This window comes from Sebastes umbrosus, chromosome 4, assembly GCF_015220745.1.
Source record: "Sebastes umbrosus isolate fSebUmb1 chromosome 4, fSebUmb1.pri, whole genome shotgun sequence".
Taxonomy (NCBI): domain Eukaryota; kingdom Metazoa; phylum Chordata; class Actinopteri; order Perciformes; family Sebastidae; genus Sebastes; species Sebastes umbrosus.
The window spans coordinates 25,218,481-25,236,647 of record NC_051272.1 but is presented as its reverse complement, the minus strand read 5'-3'; the positions used below and the strand labels follow the sequence as shown (position 1 = coordinate 25,236,647).

The 18,167-nt window shown below is 39.2% G+C and overlaps 3 protein-coding genes across 6 annotated transcripts; 2 read left to right on the top strand and 1 right to left on the bottom strand.

Annotated features, from left to right (window-relative positions):
- The first annotated feature begins 68 nt into the window (after window positions 1-68).
- On the top strand, window positions 69-3,940 carry LOC119487213 (ras-related protein Rab-19). 2 transcript variants are annotated; one of them, XM_037767922.1, is made up of 5 exons: window positions 69-282; window positions 818-915; window positions 1,530-1,718; window positions 2,150-2,333; window positions 3,434-3,940. In XM_037767922.1, exons 2-5 carry the CDS (start codon window positions 865-867, stop codon window positions 3,706-3,708), a joined length of 699 nt encoding a protein of 232 aa, XP_037623850.1. In that variant the 5' UTR covers window positions 69-282; window positions 818-864; the 3' UTR covers window positions 3,709-3,940. The 2 variants fall into 2 exon arrangements, with proteins under 2 accessions (XP_037623850.1, XP_037623851.1); XM_037767923.1 differs by having other exon boundaries at window positions 69-683.
- Window positions 3,941-3,945: 5 nt separating this feature from the next.
- On the bottom strand, window positions 3,946-8,633 carry hdhd5 (haloacid dehalogenase like hydrolase domain containing 5). The gene is made up of 8 exons (XM_037767901.1): window positions 8,259-8,633; window positions 7,108-7,323; window positions 6,892-7,004; window positions 6,353-6,446; window positions 6,235-6,268; window positions 5,968-6,142; window positions 5,656-5,844; window positions 3,946-5,499 (listed from the first exon to the last, which is right to left on the bottom strand). Exons 1-8 carry the CDS (start codon window positions 8,367-8,369, stop codon window positions 5,076-5,078), a joined length of 1,356 nt encoding a protein of 451 aa, XP_037623829.1. The 5' UTR covers window positions 8,370-8,633; the 3' UTR covers window positions 3,946-5,075.
- A 2,113-nt stretch (window positions 8,634-10,746) lies between these two features.
- ccdc77 (coiled-coil domain containing 77) lies at window positions 10,747-17,261 on the top strand. 3 transcript variants are annotated; one of them, XM_037767898.1, is made up of 13 exons: window positions 10,776-10,858; window positions 12,065-12,083; window positions 12,163-12,211; window positions 12,586-12,772; window positions 12,902-13,044; window positions 13,577-13,673; window positions 14,302-14,392; window positions 14,639-14,730; window positions 15,520-15,668; window positions 15,887-16,127; window positions 16,298-16,423; window positions 16,541-16,693; window positions 16,953-17,261. In XM_037767898.1, exons 3-13 carry the CDS (start codon window positions 12,177-12,179, stop codon window positions 17,097-17,099), a joined length of 1,461 nt encoding a protein of 486 aa, XP_037623826.1. In that variant the 5' UTR covers window positions 10,776-10,858; window positions 12,065-12,083; window positions 12,163-12,176; the 3' UTR covers window positions 17,100-17,261. The 3 variants fall into 3 exon arrangements, with proteins under 3 accessions (XP_037623827.1, XP_037623825.1, XP_037623826.1); XM_037767899.1 differs by lacking the exon at window positions 12,065-12,083 and having other exon boundaries at window positions 10,747-10,858; window positions 14,642-14,730; XM_037767897.1 differs by lacking the exon at window positions 12,065-12,083 and having other exon boundaries at window positions 10,747-10,858.
- The last annotated feature ends 906 nt before the right edge of the window (window positions 17,262-18,167 follow it).

Below are 18,167 nucleotides of genomic sequence, written 5' to 3'. Positions count from 1 at the left end.
ACATTTCATTCATTACATTCAATAAGGCATCAACCACACACAACCACACAGCAGAAAGAAGGTGGCTGGTGGTCACGGCCAAAGATAGACCCAGCTTGGTAAAGTGCCCCTCACACTCACACATTGTTCTGTGTCCAGCTGTGCCTTGTTCTTCTATGGGCTGAGATGACGACAGAACAAGTGAGGGGGTGGAGAGAGAAAGAGAGAGACTGATTCAGATTCAGAGCAGTATCCTCATTCTGTGTTAACATCTCACTGTGATATCAATGTATGCAGCCTGAGGTAAAATGATTTTAATTATGTTAGATTATCCCGTCTTTAACTGCATCCTTTCAATGTGTCTGTCGTGTTTTGTCAGTGCTTACGCTATGCTTAACCCCCCGTCTGTTGTTGAGTGCTGTGGAATGTGTTAGTTGACAGTAGTCAGCCAGGGGGATAACAGTGTAGGGCGTTTTTAAAATGTACAAAAAACATTCTGGGGTCCAAAGGACAGCTGTTAAGACACATGTCAAGTGTTTACTTTCTGTCAGGAGATGTGAAATTTGCACGAGTGGTTTATGTGTTTGCTCAGGGATATTTGCACACTGAGCCTTGTTAGCAAAACCTGTCTTCATAAAGATATGCTATTCTGTTCAAAGTCAGCCTCCAGCACTTCGGCTCTCTGTGTACCTCTAACTAAAATGGTAAGTCATAACCAGTTAGTTATAAAACCAGAGAGCTCAGTATGTCTAAATCTATCCCATCCACATGCCTGAGCCAGTACTTTTGTTAATAAGCGATGTTTCAGGTCATTAATTTTTATTTCTGCCTCTTCCAGGTATTGTGTCCTACTACAGAGCCTGAATAGAAAACTCACATCCCAAGATGCAGTGGTGCAGGTGGGCCGGCAGTTGGAGGTCACACCTACCAAGACAGGTAGGAGGCGTGTCTATAATATCTCAGACTGAAAGTGAGGGGGGAGCGGTGAAGAGGGCAGAGAGAGTGACAGTCTAAAGGGCAGCAGTGCAGAGTAAACGTGTGTTTAAGACTTCAAGAATGTGTCCGATAGACATGGAAACAAGCACAGGATGAAGAAACACAACTTTTGGATGCAGACATACTTACAGGAAAAAGGGAATTTGAATCCTGAGTAGAGTTTGTGAATGAGGTTAAAAATGACAGAAGAGGCAAGCTGTTGGAGTAAAAACTGGATTCAACAGTGAGATTATTCATATATTTAGTGTTTTTTTTTTAATCTGACTGGGACAACTTCACCTGTGGATCACATATATTCAGCTGGAGCCACATGAACTCTTATATACTGCTGGTATAAACCTGATTAGCCCCTTTTTTTCTGACAAGGATGTGACTGCTGTGTCTGTAAATAGTCTGCGTTTTTATTGACACAACTTGGAAGGAACCAGTTCTGTTGCATAGAGGCACAGAGATCTTGGATCTAGTGTTTCAGCATCAGTGTGTGTGTGTGTGTGTGTGTGTGTGTGTGTGTGTGTTGTTTTTTCTGTGTATATATTCCTCCCTTCACCATGCAGTTTGCAGGGCCGGAGATTGAGGACTCTTTCGACTTTCTTTTCAAAATCATCCTGGTTGGGGACTCAGATGTGGGGAAGACCTGCGTGGTCCAGAGGTTCAAGTCCGGCATATTCATCGAGAAACAGCAAAACACCATCGGGGTCGACTTCACTGTTCGCACCCTGGACATCGATGGCAAGAAAGTGAAGGTAGGTGACACGCACTCTGCTCTTTTCATGCTTTTAGAAGTTGAGCTTTGCTCAGACACATTCCTGGATTGCAACTTATGATGCACAATCATTCCCACATACATTAGGGATCACTTAATTTGATCATGGGTATATTTTGATGTGAGATGTGTCTCTTATCTCAAAGTAAATACTCCCTTTGCTTGCTTCAGTTGATCAGTATTTTTTTCCTCTAAAGAGTGGCTGACTGCCTCCTTCAGATGACATCATCTGTGTGTTAGCTTTCTGGGTGTGTTAATTCGTTAACTGCATGGATGTTTTGTTATGCTAATGAGTTTTGGCACAATGACTCAGAGTTCACAGCACGTCTGAATAACTTCTGAAGAGTGTTTTTGAAGCAAAAGAACAATCATTTAAGTCACATTGGATTGAGTTTTGTGTTGTCATTGCAGATGCAGGTGTGGGACACAGCAGGACAGGAGCGTTTCCGCACCATAACTCAAAGCTATTACCGCAGTGCCCACGGGGCCATAGTGGCCTATGACATCACACGCCGCACCACGTTTGAATCCGTCACTCACTGGATCAGGGAGGTGGAGCAGTTTGGGGCGGCCAGCGTGGTCCTGATCCTCATTGGTGAGTAGTAGAGTGGGAATAAGTTGGTTTTATATTGGTCAGTAAACCCCAAAACATATTCCTAGACTGTAGGACACAATACACCAGTGATTCCCAACCTTTTTTCATCTGATAATGTACAACTATTTTGATAATTTATCAACCAAAAACTCCAATCATTCTCTGGTTTCAGCTTTTATATAATTAGTAAATTGAATATCTTGGGGTGTTGGACTGTTGGTTTGATGGGCTGAAACAATCAGTGGATTAAATGATGTCAATCGACAGAACAATATACCGTTTTGATAAACAATCGTTTCAAGGGAACACAACCTAAATTAAGAATTCCAATATGTTATTTCCATGGGCTAGGAAAGTTCAATCAATATTTTTTAACATGAGCTGCTCTCTTTCAAAGCCAGACACCATAGAAGTAAGTCTCAATCTTGTGATGTCATAGAGTATAAAGTCTGGAGCTGCTCCATAGACAAAGAATGAGAGACTGATTTTGTGGACCCACAAAATGTTTTTCTTTTTTATACCCAAATGATCTTTATTTTATTGTAGTGTTGTCAGTTGTGAAAAACAAAATGTACCCAGAACATTTCCCTGGGTGCTCTCAGTGTCATCTAGAACATCTCTCCCCATTTATTGTCTATGGAGCAGCTCCAGACTATGACATCACAAGTTTGAGTTTTAGCGCTCTAGTTTTGGGATATGGGAGAGAGTTGTTCATGTTTATTGATATTTTTGGACTGTCTTAGACCACAGGAGTAACAAGTATGAATTTTGAAAATGGGTGTAATTCCCCTTTAAGTAATTTTTCAAGCAAAAATGCTGAACATTATCTGATTCCAGCTTCTCAAATGTGAGGATTTGATACTTTTCTTTGTCATATATGATAGCAATCTTTTGGGGTTTGTACTGTTGGTCGGAGAAAACAAGCAATATCAATACAAGACATTGGGATCTGGGTAATTGTGAAAAATTGTGGTAGATTGAGAAATAATTTTCTACAATTTTCTCTCATTTGATAGACAAAACATTAATAGAGAAAATGTCAGATTACAATGATAGAGATTAACAACTTTTTTCACTTCCTGCTCTGTTCAACCTTGCAGGTAATAAGTCAGACCTTCAGGCTCAGAGGCAGGTGTTGTTCGAGGACGCGTGCACTCTGGCAGAAAACAAAGGTGCGCTGGCCGCTCTGGAAACATCGGCCAAGGAAGCCCAGAACGTGGAGGCGGCCTTCGTCCTCATGGCCCGGGAGCTGCTGGCACGCAACGGCATGACCATCATAGACGAGATTTCTGAAGACTCACCTCAATTTATGTTGAATAGCAGCTCCCACCCGGTCCATGGCGCTTCGTCTTCAGATAAAAGGTGTGGCTGCTGAGCAGACTGAAGCAGGGATGATGTGTTGTTTAAGACTTGTTTAGGAGAAACTACATTGCATTGTGTGTGTGAACGTTTTGTACATATTTTGACATTTAATATTTATACAGTTTGTAGTATCAGTAACACAGGTATAAATGGTGGTTGCTTATCAAACGGTTTTTGTTATATTTTCATCTGAGGATAACTGCTGCTGAATGTGATACAGTATACAGAATGATTTCACTCGACAAGCAACTTTTTGTGTCTTTCGTCCTTTTTAATTGTTCTTTCATTCAGTACAGCTCTTTCAGCACATTACCAAAGTTCCACATTTTTAACCTACAATTTATTCACTTGCAAATCCTTCTTTGTCATATACAAATATATAACACACCAGGACAGTGTGAACATTTCAGTGGTGCTGCAACTTTAGGTACCTTTTTCTGCCACAAAAGTCTTTGATTACAAACATTCACATTAACCATTCATAAAGTTCTAATTACTTTAACCATTTGACAGAAAAATAGCACCTTTTTCATTTCTGTTGAAACTGGGACCTTTCAATTCTACAAAACAATACTAGAATAACAGTACCGTGCTCTTGTTTGAGACCAAATGAGGTACTAAACTGAAACCTGGCAACTTAATCTCATCAGCATTAGTGGTTACGCATTCACCCTATCTTAAAAACAAATCAAGCTGAAATATGATAGCAGTAAAAACAAACAGCAGGACTGGTCTAGTTAAGACCCGCTGGGGGGGTGGGGTGTATATTTTGGAAAGGCAAGATGACCCAGTTAGGTAGACGGTTGTGCAAAGAATCAAATCCATCTTTGTCTCTAGACAATACGCTGTGTCACAGATGAACCAGAAGATGTGTCTTTATACAGGGCTCATTCTTTCTGAATCAATCTGATCCAGTTTAAGGTGTAACTATGTTTGAACTATGTCTGTCATCCCTGAACTTACAGATACTAGATAAAAGTCTGAGTGCAGTAAAAATGGATGTAACTCAACATGTAGACTTTTTAACAATCCATGAAAAAGAGAACTTGAGTCCTTGACATACAGTAAAGAGAAAGTAGTAGGTACTGTAGGGCGATTAGAAACTGATGTGTGTTCATTGAACGAAAAAAATACTGCAGCAGTCTGTAAGACATTACCATGCATGACTGACTTAAAATGGGTGTAACTTTCCATTGGGTGTTAAAACTGCATATTGTTGCTTTTTGCAGCTGATTCTATGGCACTTTGACGTGAAACAGCTACATCTCCTCTGTGATAATCAGGGCCATATATTAGTAAAAAAACAAACGCTCATAAAGCTTCTGCTGCTACCAGTTAGAGCTGTTTACTGGACGGCTGTGAGTTTGCGAACCACTCATCCTACTCCAGAGGCCAGCCTTCCTGCTGAAACACCAGCTCCACCGCCTCCTTCACGTCCTCCACCACGAAGGACGGCTGCGTGAGGCTGGGGTCAAAGCGGAAGTCCCTGTGGCCGTGGAAGATGTGCTGCTCTGAGACGGTATGCGCCGGGTCCGCGGGCAGCTCCTGCTGCTCTCTGCTGTACACTCCTGTGCACACCAGGATGGAGCTGCAGCCCTCGGGGAGGTCCTCCTCCGCCCCGTACACACCTGACGCTCCACCTAGTTCCGCTGATGTCATTTTTGGGCCGTCATCAACAGTTTCTGGCAAGGCATCTACTCCTACTCCGCCGCTCTTAGCCTGCATCTGGGCCTTGGTGCGGTGAGAAGCCCGCAGGTAGTGGTTGTACAGGTTGGCACCGTATATGTCAGCCATGGGGTTATCACTGTAAAAGGAGATGGAGTCAGTGACGGCACATTAAAAGGAGCTCTTTCTTCAAATTAAAGTTATTGTGTCAGACAAAGGGACAAACAGCACGATTCTTGTGTGTCTTGAAGTTTCAAATGTGGGTCTAAAGTCAAGAGACGACTGAGTGACTCACCCTATAGCATACAGCGTTTTCACAGGTGTGGTCCAGCCAAGTCTCTCAGCCTGCTGTCTAATCAGCAGCTCGGCGTAGTTATACGTCACCACGCTGGGTTTACCGATCAGAGCCTCGTACTTCAGCTCATTGCCGGTGACCTTCTTGTACAGGCTCTCTAGGCACACCAGGAACATACCGTGACCAAACCTGTGACACAGGGACATTTAGTATAATATTAACACTTTTAATAATGTTTCAGGGTGTGTATTTTTGACACGCGCGCACGCACGCACGCACGCACGCACGCACGCACGCACACACACACAGTACCTGGGATTCTTCGCCTCGGCCATCCACAGCAGGTCCATGTTACAGGCCAAGACCGGGATGTGAGGGTACCGCATCGAACTCCAGGCGCTGTCTTGTTTCCCGTTTGTCAGGAGCACGTCGACGATGAGCTGGAGGTTGGTCTCCCATCTGATTGGCTCACCAAATAGGATGACAGCTGGAGGAACAAACATGCGAAGAAGGAAATAACATAAAAGACAGCCATACCTGTGTTCAATACAAATATAAACACTGTGTGTGGAAACATACCGTCTATTGGGGGTAAGCCTTTGGTGGAGGGAATCTGTTGGACAATACACACAATTGATTAGATGTCTCGCTCATCCGTAACTGAACAAGAACTGGCTTCAATATTGATACTACTTACACTATCTTTGGGCCTTCTGTTGTGATCAACGACATCTAGAAGAGGATATGCCTCCCTGAGCATGTCTATTGTAACGACATCCTGAAAGCCCAAGCTGAAGGGTGGTGTGTTAAGGTCAAACACAGATGATTTATGAGCCACAAAACACATATGAAGGAAACACTTCTGTCTAACTAAGGAATCACAGATACCACCTGCTTGCAATGGGGATTTTTCATTCTATAATTTGTTTCCTTACTATATTTCTTTATATGTTCAGGTGTTAACCACTGGGTTATTCCGAGATTTGGTGTTGAATTTGAATTAATGACAAACCCCACAGGAGAAAAAGAAAAAGAAACTCACTCCAATCCCTAAAAAAAAGAAAGAAATCGGTGAAAGGGCCTCACGGAGACAGTCAGACATCAAAGGGAACAAAGGGTACAAAGATTACATACTGATAACTACGTGGCACATGAACAGAAATACACTGAATAAACAGAACGTACACACTTTTGAGGTCAACATCCAGAGGGAGTCCCAGATTTAAGACAGGATACTTGTGTGCGACCTCCTCCACGGGACCCTGTCCTGACACCAGCACGCGCATTTTGTGGAACTGGGTGAACATTCGCAAAGGACTGTGGGACAGCATCACCTGGTCTGGAGACACCTGAGAATTAAAGGTTGATGTCAGAGAAGAAGAAAAAAAAAAACACAAGACAAAGCACGCTGAGGACACTTACAAAAAGATATTGAGTGTTCATTCATTTTACCTCCACCTCAAGCAGATGTGACAGAAACTCAGCTTTGGTCTGCCTCATGCAGTTCCCAGCGTTGGTGACGAACACCACAGGCACCTTGTATTTCCCATGGCGGTCCACCAGGTTCTTGAAGCACTGCTTGGCTGCAGGGATCGGCGTCCTGCCTCGAACCAGCACCCCATCAATGTCAAAGAGGAGCCCGAAGGAGCTGGAGCCCTGAGGAGGGAGCTGGGAGCCAGAGAGTGGTGGCATGTGCAGTGTGAAAACATGCGGTTGTTCATTAACTTGCTGTGACACTACAGACTGAGTTCTCGTCATAATCTCGTCACTTCACACACAGGGAACTGCGTGAGACTTTGTCCTCAGAGTACATAAATTACACAGTTTTATTGGAGCAGAGGACTCATTGATTAATGAATTGGGTGAATATGATAGTAATAACTAGTGTTGTAAATGTGAGATGTGCTAAACACCACAGTAATCATCATCCGTGTGTGTGTGCTGTAATTAGCTTCAACATGGTGTTCAATGTGTTTTTCTTTCCATTTTAGCTTTGCAATTGGCAACAAATAAGCAAAACAGATGAAAAGCGCATGTCTTTTTCTTAAAGGTCCCATATTATAAAAAAACTGAGATTTTCATGTTTTTTTTTATTTTGAAGCAGGTTTAAGTGTTATATAAATACTGTGAAAGTATCGAAACACTCAATCCACAGGGAAATACACACAGCCCGTATTCAGAAACTCTACATTTGAAATGAGCTGTCAGGATTTCTGCCCATTCGTGATGTCACGAATATACAATATTTAGACCCTTTACACAATTTTAAATGTAAACATACTAAATGTGTCCCAGTTTATTTCCTGTTGCAGTGTATGTGAATGTCATCAGCTGACAGGAAGTACACATGGACCCAAGCTGTTGCCTAGCAACGCAATTCTGTTGCAATCCGTCAAACGGAGCGTTTCAGACAGAGGGTAAATACAGGCATATTCAGGCAGACAGAAAATAATGTTGTTGTTTTTTAACATTACAGCATGTAAACATGTTCTAGTAGAAACACAAAATACAAGTATGAACCTGAAAATGAGCACGATATGGGACCTTTAACTTTGTCTTCATTCACCTCTATCTTAATGTAAATAAAGTTTGCATCTACTTACATGGCTGTAATTTCGTGAGGTCGAAGGCGAGATGTTGACTTGTTTTGCTGCTTCCTCACAGCTGGATTTCAGCAGCTGCCAGGCGGTTTTCAGAGACCTTATTCTCTGCATGTCTGCGGGCACTTTGTGAGTAAAAGCCGGGCTGCTAAACAAGAGACAGTAAAAGCTCAGAGCTGAGCTACTAGTAGCTGAGTTAACGGTAACCGGCTACCTGCGAGTGTAGAAATGAGTCATGGTAACAGTGAGAGTGAATACTGGGCTCAGCGTTATCTCCTCATGGCTGGTAGTGTAGTTAGAGTAGCTGCTGCCATTATTCAGTAACGTTACACGCTGACCGACAGTCTGTAACCTCTAGTGAACGCGCATGCGCAGAGCCGGTTCTCTACCGGAAACACTAGGTTTGTTTATGATGGGAGTTTATGTAGAAATGAAACCTATAATATATAATAAATATATATAACCTCGCTTAACTGGAACTTACATTTTCATTTTCAACATTAACACAATGTAAACACATAAACACAATTTAGACTTTCTGTAAGATGTCATAATACAGTATATTTTCAGTGTAAAGTAATGATGTGATATTAATAAATATTAATAAGACAACAATAATAATAATGTATTAGTTAATACATAATAAAAACAATAATAACATTGTTAGTAAAAAATTAAATATATAGTTGATATATAAAGTAAACTCTTTTTAATAAGAACAAATGTTACTACATTTGTGAACATACTTGATGTTTAAATTTTCAACATTATAAACACAATTCAGACTTTCTGTAAGTTGTCATAATACAGTATGTTTTCAGTGTAAAGTAATGAGGTGATATTAATAAATAATAATACAACAACAATAACAATAATTGTATTAGTTAATACATAATAAAAACAATAATAAAATTGTTAATGAAAAAAATAAAATATATAGTTCATATATACAATAAACTCTTTTTATAAAAACAAATGTTACTACATTTGTGAACATACTTAATTGAATCTGCCTTCATTTCATTTAAGTTTTTAATGAATTAATTTATTTACTAATTTTCTCTTTCATTGCCTTTGTCCTTTCTGTTTTATATTTCAGAGCCGGTTATCTACCGGAAACACTGTAGGTTTGTTTATGATGGGAGTTTTTGTAGAAATGAAACCTAATCCCCTCTTAACTGAAACTTAAATTTTAATTTTCAACATTATAAACACAATTTAGACTTTCTGTAAGATGTATGGCATTGATGTATGTATATATTTATATTAATATTTAATCATGACTTTTTATAGTGCTTCCTGTATTGTTATGTATTATATGTAATGTATTGGTTTTATTTTTCCTTTTTATTATGTGGACCTTGAGTCTGCAATAAAGTTTGAATTGAATGTCATAATACAGTATATTTTCAGTGTAAAGTAATGAGGTGATATTAATAAATAATAATAAAACAACAATAATAATAATAACAAAAACAATAACAATAATGTATTAGTTAATACATAATAAAAACAATAATACAATTGTTGATAAAAAATAAAATATATAGTTGATAAATACAATTAACTCTTTTTTTTTTTATAAAAACAAATGTTACTACATTTGTGAATATACTTAATTTAATCTGCCTTCCTTTCATTTCAGTTTTTAATGAATTCATTTATTTATTAATTTTCTCCTTCATTGCCATTTTCCTTTCTGTTTAATATTTCAGAGCTGGTTATCTACCGGAAACACTGTAGGTTTGTTTATGATGGGAGTTTATATAGAAATGAAACCTAATCCTCTCTTAACTGAAACTTTAATTTTCATTTTCAACATTAAAAACACAATTTAGACTTTCTGTAAGATGTATGGCATTGATGTATGTATATATTTATATTAATATTAATATTTTTAATATCTTTTAATCATGACTTTTTTTTATAGTGCTTCCTGTATTGTAATATATGTAATGCATTGTTGTTGTTGTTTTTTTCTTTTTTTCTTATCTGGCCCCTTGAGTCTGCAATAAAGTTTGAATTGAATGTCATAATACAGTACATTTTCAGTGTAAAGTAATGAGGTGATATTAATAAATAATAATATAACAACAATTGCAAAAAAAATATTTATTAGTTAATACATAATAAAAACAGTAATAAAATTGTTGATAAAAAAGAAAATATATAGTTGATAAATACAATAAACTCTTTTTTTTTTATAAAAACAAATGTTACTACATTTGTGAACAAGAACAAAGAGGGTCAGGTCCGGGTAACAATAATCATAATACATTAATAACTGCAGTATAATAATATAATATAATAATGTAATATATATATAACCCTAACCCTAATATATATAATATAATATAAATAATTATCCCTTACCATCTTATATTTGCCTGTGTTATTAATGTTTTCATGACACTTCACCACTCACACAGTGCAGCAGCCCGGCCGGCCGCTGGAGGGCACAACAACGGAAAATAACAACAACAATTTACCACGAAGAAGAAGAAGAGGCGGTAACGTCCGGGTTTCAAAAGCTCGATAGCAACGATCACATCAACAACAACAAGCTGCCAGACCCCGAGGAGTTCAGTGTTTACACACTCTGGGTATGTAACATGTATTAATATGTTAGCCAGAAAACACCAGAGATACATGTACTTTAGCCATGTTGTTGTATTTATTCATGTGCTTCCTTTATTTTCGCAGAATCTGAAGTTACATCTGTAAATACATATCATGAGAGACAGACATATCTGCTTTGCAACGATAATAATGGACATTGTGAATTTGTTTTACTCATGAAGTACAACTTCATTCTGCTACAACTGAGTCTTGTCTTTTAGCTGAACATGTGTCAGAGTTAAAGTGTGTTATACTTATAAGAATAGTAGACTTATTACTTAATGGTAGATAACCCATGGCAACTGAAATACAAAGTGGATACTTTCCTTATAGATATCAATCAATCAATCAATCAATCAATCAATCAATCAGTCAATCAGTCAAGCTTTATGTATATAGAACCTTTCAAACAAGTCAAATTAAATTCAAAGTGCTGTACAGACAAAAATGTAGAATGTTAAAAATTGATTTAGAGACTAATGCAACACCAAAACAACCAATATAAAAGTTCATTGAATAAGAGAGCAATAAAAGATGGGTATTTAAGATAATAAAAGATAAATAAAATACAAGGAAAATAAAAATAACAATATAAATAAATAAATAAAAATGATGGAACTACACAAAATAAGCAGATTTTATAAAAAATAAAATAATGACATTTTAATAAAATAGAATAAAAGAGATAATGATCAACAATAAAATGTTGATTAAACAAAATATAGTAAAATAAACACTATAATGATGATGATAAATAAAATAAGTATAAACAATAAAACCATAAAATTATAAAACATAAAAGCCAGACTAAATAGATGGGTTTTTAGTTTCGGTTTAAAAATATCAATATTTATTATATATATTTATTATATTATATATATATTTTAGATAGATAGATATATAGATAGATTATTGATCCCGAGGGAAATTCAAGACAGTGTGTATCACATTTTCCTTTTACATTTTACTAACTTTCTGTTACCTCGGATATCCTAACCCGTATCCCAACACCTCTTGAGTATTGGCATGTTTGACAACAGTCTTGGACAGAGGTTTTGCTGTAAATATCTCCGTATTCAGTTAATAATGATTTCTCACAGGTGCTCCCCAAGCTGACATCTCTGTATTAACATGTATATTCCATCTCTTACTCAATTTGCAAAGCTTTATCTGCTGGCCTCTTGTTACAGAGTTGGCCGTAGGAAATCGGTGAGTGTTGGACCTGCAACAACAAACCATTTTGCAATATTGCTGAGTGACAGTATTTTTTTTCCACTTTTGTTTTCAGTGTTGTGTGCTGGGATGGGATCGCCAACAAAAGATGCTACACCACACAGGTAGGACCACATAATCAACAGGAGAACAGACATCCTTGTGGTCTCTCTGCAAGAGAAATGTTACTGTAGCACTGAGAGTGTCCATTGTGAGAAAGATGCTAAAGCTTTTAACTAATCTCCCTGAATGATGCTTAGACTTATTTTCTCAGTCTGGTCCCCCACTGTTAAAGTCCTAAGTCTTATCCCACATGGATTTAGTCTCACTCCTTAAGTGGGTTTTAATGCCTGGGTAATCATTCATTTAAATGTTTTGCTGTTTCTAAAATTCGTTGCAGACATGTACTGTACATGCACAGAATATAATGTTATATGTTAAAAGATACCACAGGCCTTATAGTTGAGTCCTAATAAAGTCTTTTCTTTTCTTACCACAGAGCCAACATGCGTACCCCTGGTCGAGAACCTGACTCCCCACTTCCCCCCATCAATGAGCGGCTGGCGTACCTCCGCCCCTCAAGGGAGCTACTGGAGTTCTACAGACAGAAGATCGCCCAGTTTGACGGAGAACATGAGGAGCTGCTGCAGATGCTGGAGAAGTACAAAAGCATCGCAGAGGACCAGGTGAGACAAAGCCAGGAGTCGTATGTGATTGCTTTGTATGTGATGCTGCTTTTCAGGTATGACGGAGTATATTCACCTTTTTTTTTTTTTAACTGATCTTCTCTCCGTCCTGGAATTATTATACCTCAGCATAAACTACACTGGGAGGTACGACAGCGTGAGGGAGAGATTACGGAGCTGCAAAACGCTCTGAGTGACATGCAGGTCTACCTTTTCCAAGAGAGAGAACAGTCTCTTCGGCTGTATGCAGAAAATGACCGACTAAAGATCAGGTGGGTGCACGGTTGATAATGAATCCAGCAGATATTTGAACATGTGATAGCAGGAAAAGCACAGGTGTTATTAATATCATTAATAATTAGGGTTTGATCACTGACAGGGCTTACTGGGACACTTAAATGTAACATTAATGTTAGTAGTTATTAGTTCCACCTTGAATGTTCCTGAAATTTTGCAACCATAGTAGTTATACCTGTGCTTTTCCTGATATGACAAGTGTAAATGCCTGTCATATAAAAAAGGCCTATTAGATGTTAATAGGTTACTGGGCTATATGATTGGCTGCCATTGGACATACTGCTGCATATTATTTCTGATGATTTAAAGCCCTTACAGACTGCGTAGGCATATACAAACTGTTCTTGATTGACCGAGGTGTAATCAGCCAGAGTAAAAGAAAACACTAGTGTTGGTGCGCAGGGCCTTTAATATCTGTCTCACTCTTCAGTATTGTATTACCATTATTCTTTTTTTCTTTGCACTTCTGTACATACGAGCTATCTAACCTAATTCACTGTTGTACAGAGAATTGGAGGACAGGAAGAAAATCCAGCACCTTCTTGCCCTGGTGGGTCCTGATGTAGAAGAGATCACATATTTCCATCGGGAACCTCCTCACAAGGTACACATGTTTATTTCATCATAGACCTTTCTCACAGCAGACGTCTTGACCTGTCAAACACAGGTGCCTTAATAAATACTGCATTGGCTGGCACGCCTAAATGGAACAGAGCCATTGTTGATTATTTCCACCTGTATTTTTCCAAAATATCTGCAGTGAAAAAGTTTGACTAACCATAACATAATTACAATGTAATTTCCTGTATTTTCAAACATAATTTTCAGTGAGGGTCATTACTCAATTTTGTTCCACTTACATGTATAAGCAAACTGACGAAGGAATGCTCATCGCTTGTTATTTCTAACAATAACTTGTGCTGTAAGAGGGCATGTAAATTGGCATGTTAAATCTCATAAATTGCGATTTTGTGTTTTCTGACTTGCTGCTTACTTGACTACATGACTTAGCTATAGCTCTAACAGCGGCTCAAGAAGTCTCCAAACCTTTGCCTGCATATTTGAATGACACAGTGACATATAAATACTATACGTTTTTTCTTCTTTTTTGTGGGATGACAAAAAAACAGTCTATTCCACTGTGATTAAGTCTGTGGCCGCAAAAAAAGGCAAAGAAAAAAAAAATCAATGTTTTGAAGACAGCTATATGTGATGTGATGACCGTATTTCAGGTTACTGTCAGACAGAAGAAGGCTGAATCCTGTTCGGAAGAAAATCTCAATCTCAGGCCTACAAAGTTAAGACCTGCTGCGACCAGGAAAGGTTTGCAAATGTCTTTTCTACATTTATTATTTAAATTGTGTGAAATGACTTATGAAAGATGTGAATATGATTATTTGTTGTTTGTTGTGTTCTTTAATCAAGATATCAACACTATTAACGTGTTTAAGCAAACCTGAATAATGACAGTATCTGATCTGGTAATGTTTTCTGTTTAGTCAAACTCAAGCACAGTAAGCTTAATTGCTCCAGACAGACTGTGCCATTCTGATTTTATGTCTGTTTAAGCAGAGAGCAGCAGGAAAACAAAATCAGCAGACGGGGTAAATGGAGAGAGCCTGGAACAATACAAGAACGACAAACAGACGTTGTTACTACAGGTAGGTCTAGGTGTCCACTTTCTGAATGCATATGTTTAACAAGGGACTGAATTTTGTTTTCCCCCTTCTCCTGTCTTCATGGCTTTGCTGATGAGTGTACCAACCATAGACTGTATATATACAGTATATTGGAGCCAGAGTCTGCGCAGTAGGTATCAAGGTCCCGCCCACACATCCGCCCGGGCCAATCACGAGCCGAGCATGGCCGCAGCTTGTTAGCATGAGCCACCTCACTGCTACATTAGCAACACGGTAGCCGTTTAGTTTGAAAGACACAACAACTAACCATAATATCTCTATAACTACATTCATGATCAAATTGACACGTGTTCTATTACACAGACTTGTGACGGTTATGGAAAGTTAAAGTTACATCTCCTCTCTTTACAATTCCCGAGCCCGCGGCTCAGCAACTACTTCACTCAGAGCAGCTGTCAATCACAGCTGTCAATCATGACGTCTCACCCCCTTTTTATAGCATCAAATTACTAATTAAAACCAAACTTATCGGAAAAATGAACACTTGAACATACATCAGTGTGATAAGAACTACCTAAAATTACAGAAACCGTATTTGGGAAAATGTTATTTGATGTGTACTTTGACTTTTAGTTTGGCTCATGTCCCATCCTCTAACATGGAGGGGGTGGGATTTATGACCTATACTGCAGCCAGCCACCAGGGGGCGATCCAGATGATTTGACTTCACTTTTGGGGAGCTGTCATGTCTTCCATCTTTATATACAGTCTATGGCACCAAGCTATTATTTTTGTGGCTCATGTTTGCAGGTGGAGGCTCTGCAGGCTCAGATGGGGGAACAAACCCGTCTGGTTAAAGAGCAGGTAGAGTCTCTGCTGGAGGATCGAAGGATTCAAACAGAAGAGGGACAGGCACAACGACAGAGAGATCAGGAGCGAGTCACAGTTCTGACTGACAAGTGGGTCTGCGTTCTTAGTCGTTCACAACAACTGTACTACAGCTGACTGTATTTTAGGAATGATGCTCTTTCAACCCTTTTTCACGTTGTGAAAGGTGGATCGTGACTTGTTTTTCTTCTTTCTGGAATCATACTCATTACTTTAAATGTTAATAAGTACAGTCTTCAGCCTCATCTCAATGTATAACTCACCCTTTCTCTCACATTTGACACCTCAGGCTCCAGCGAACCCAGAACCTGTTGTATGAGAGCACCAGAGATTTCTTACAGCTAAAGTTTGCCACACGGGCTAATGAGAAGGGCTGGATGGTGGAGAAAGACCGGCTGCTGAAGGAGCTGGACTCTTGCCACAACCGTCTGAGGAAGACGGGCCCAACGTGGCAGCCCAGCAGCAGCACAGCCCTGCTCCTCACCCGGCCTCAGCCAGAGTTACAGCAGACACACAAAGAGGAGCTAAAAGTAACATAATTTATATATATATATTTTTTTTATATCCCAAAAGAAGAACTAAAAACTTAAAAGAAATCGTTCCTGCTAAATTATCCCTTTTGTAAACAAGCTCTTATTGCTTTGAGGTGTTTGTTGGAGTTTTTTTTTATTTACCTTTTTTTTAAATGAATCATCATCAGGCAATGCAGGAGGATCTGAAGCAAGCCCACCGTCTGGCAGAGATGTACAGAGAGCAGTGCATTACGCTGGAGACAGAACTGTCCCAAATCAGAGAGGAAGGGGATGTGGGCAGGGAATTATTTAAGGTACTATGGTTGGACTATACTCATGCACATCTCTGGTTGATTGTTCATATTTTATGGCGATCCCCAAGTTTCTTGTTACTGATGTTTTTCATCGTACCAAATCCGTTTGTGTGTAAGGACCGTTCGGACAAAATGGCCAGGCGTCTCCAGCTGATGACTCAGCGCTATGAGGCGCTGGAGAAGAGGAGGGCCATGGAGGTGGAGGGCTTCAAGACGGACCTGAAGCACCTCAGACAGAAATTCAAAGATGTCGAAAAACAACTCCTCAAGGTAAAAAGACTTTCTGAATAGTCTACTAGTGTCTTGATCAGGAGAATATATATTATATTGTGATTTCAACACAACACGCATGTTTTGAGCTCTTTCAAAGAAAATATGTGATGTGAACAGATCATAAATTATTACCTTTTATTAAAGAAAACTAAATTAGAAATAGTTTCACAATTGTCGCCTCCAGCCTTGCATTCCGTTGATATCATAGTTAACATTTAAACTGTTTAACCAGGTGTATATGTATCCACTGTTTCAGGCTACTCTGAATATTGGGCCCAACCAGGACTTAGCCATTCTGCATGAGGTACGCCAGACCAACAGCAGGACAAAGAAGGTTCAGGGTGAGCTGCTGGCGCTGAAGGCAAAGATCTATGGACTGGAAAACGAGCTGAGGTTTAGCTGAGGACTGGACTGTGGTGTCTCCTGTCTGCCTATAGAGGACGATCTATATGAGATTTATCCCATATGTTTGTGCTACTGTGCTTATTACTGAAACTTAGAGTGAATGTTATTTCTATTTTGTACTTTTGGACTAATAAATATGTTTTGCTACAATGATTTTAAATGAACGAGCACCCACAGTTATTTACAGAATGAATTCTGCAAACAGGCTTCTTCACAGCAGACATCTTGAATTGTCATAGCAGGAAAAGCACAGGTGTGATCTGTTCTATTCAAGTGTCCCAATGAATGATGGGTAACACATCATTTAGTGCAGCTATTCTCAACCACTGGTCCGAGACCCACTGCTGGGCCTCAGAGCCCCACCTAGTGGGCCGGGAGGTACTGCCAAATGGTTAGATCAACCTCTTCAAAATCCAATGGCCACTGTTCTGTTTTTTTCAGAGGTTGTAGCGGGCGGGTTTTAAAGCTACCGTAGATTAAAGGATACTGGAATGATATGAAACTAAAAATCCTAAGGAATCCATCGGTCCCAACCATGTCATGCTAGCTTTTCGGGAAGGAGGCTAAATAACACTTCAAAGTTACGCTAAATTTTGGTGAGGAAAACCGGTCATGGCCATTTTCAAAGGGGTCCCTTGACTAATGACCTCAAGATATGTGAATGAAAATGGGTTCTATGGTACCCACAAGTCTCCCCTTTACAGACATAAATGTCTCGGATGCAGTGACACAAAATGGAGCGTTTTTTGAAACGAAAAGTGATGTTGGAGACAACCCTGCATCAGTAAAAGCGCCAAAGCGTGTCGAGAGGAAATATGCCCCTGAATAGTTTGGATTCATAATGTCAGGCAGTGATGGGTGAGGGTAAGCTGAATATGTATGTGGGTCATTACACCTAACTGTGGCATATAACACATACTTATAGCCCAGTTTGTCATTTATTGGGGAAAGTGGTCCTTGAAATTATTTTAACAATCAGAAGTGGGCCTCAAGTTACAAAAGGCTGAGAACCCCTGATTTAGTGGGACAAGTTTGCTTAAAAACAGAAAGTAAGTGTTTATCCCTT

Coding starts and splice junctions, on each gene's coding strand:
- LOC119487213 (XM_037767922.1), top strand. CDS start 865: ATGCAGTGGTGCAGGTGGGCCGGCAGTTGGAGGTCACACCTACCAAGA. Junction 1,719..2,149: donor TCGATGGCAAGAAAGTGAAG/GTAGGTGACACG, acceptor TTGTCATTGCAG/ATGCAGGTGTGGGACACAGC. Junction 2,334..3,433: donor CGTGGTCCTGATCCTCATTG/GTGAGTAGTAGA, acceptor TCAACCTTGCAG/GTAATAAGTCAGACCTTCAG.
- hdhd5 (XM_037767901.1), bottom strand. CDS start 8,369: ATGCAGAGAATAAGGTCTCTGAAAACCGCCTGGCAGCTGCTGAAATCC. Junction 7,005..7,107: donor CACATCTGCTTGAGGTGGAG/GTAAAATGAATG, acceptor TTTAATTCTCAG/GTGTCTCCAGACCAGGTGAT. Junction 5,845..5,967: donor GCCGAGGCGAAGAATCCCAG/GTACTGTGTGTG, acceptor CCTGTGTCACAG/GTTTGGTCACGGTATGTTCC.
- ccdc77 (XM_037767897.1), top strand. CDS start 12,177: ATGGGATCGCCAACAAAAGATGCTACACCACACAG. Junction 12,212..12,585: donor AAAGATGCTACACCACACAG/GTAGGACCACAT, acceptor TTCTTACCACAG/AGCCAACATGCGTACCCCTG. Junction 16,424..16,540: donor TGGGCAGGGAATTATTTAAG/GTACTATGGTTG, acceptor TTTGTGTGTAAG/GACCGTTCGGACAAAATGGC.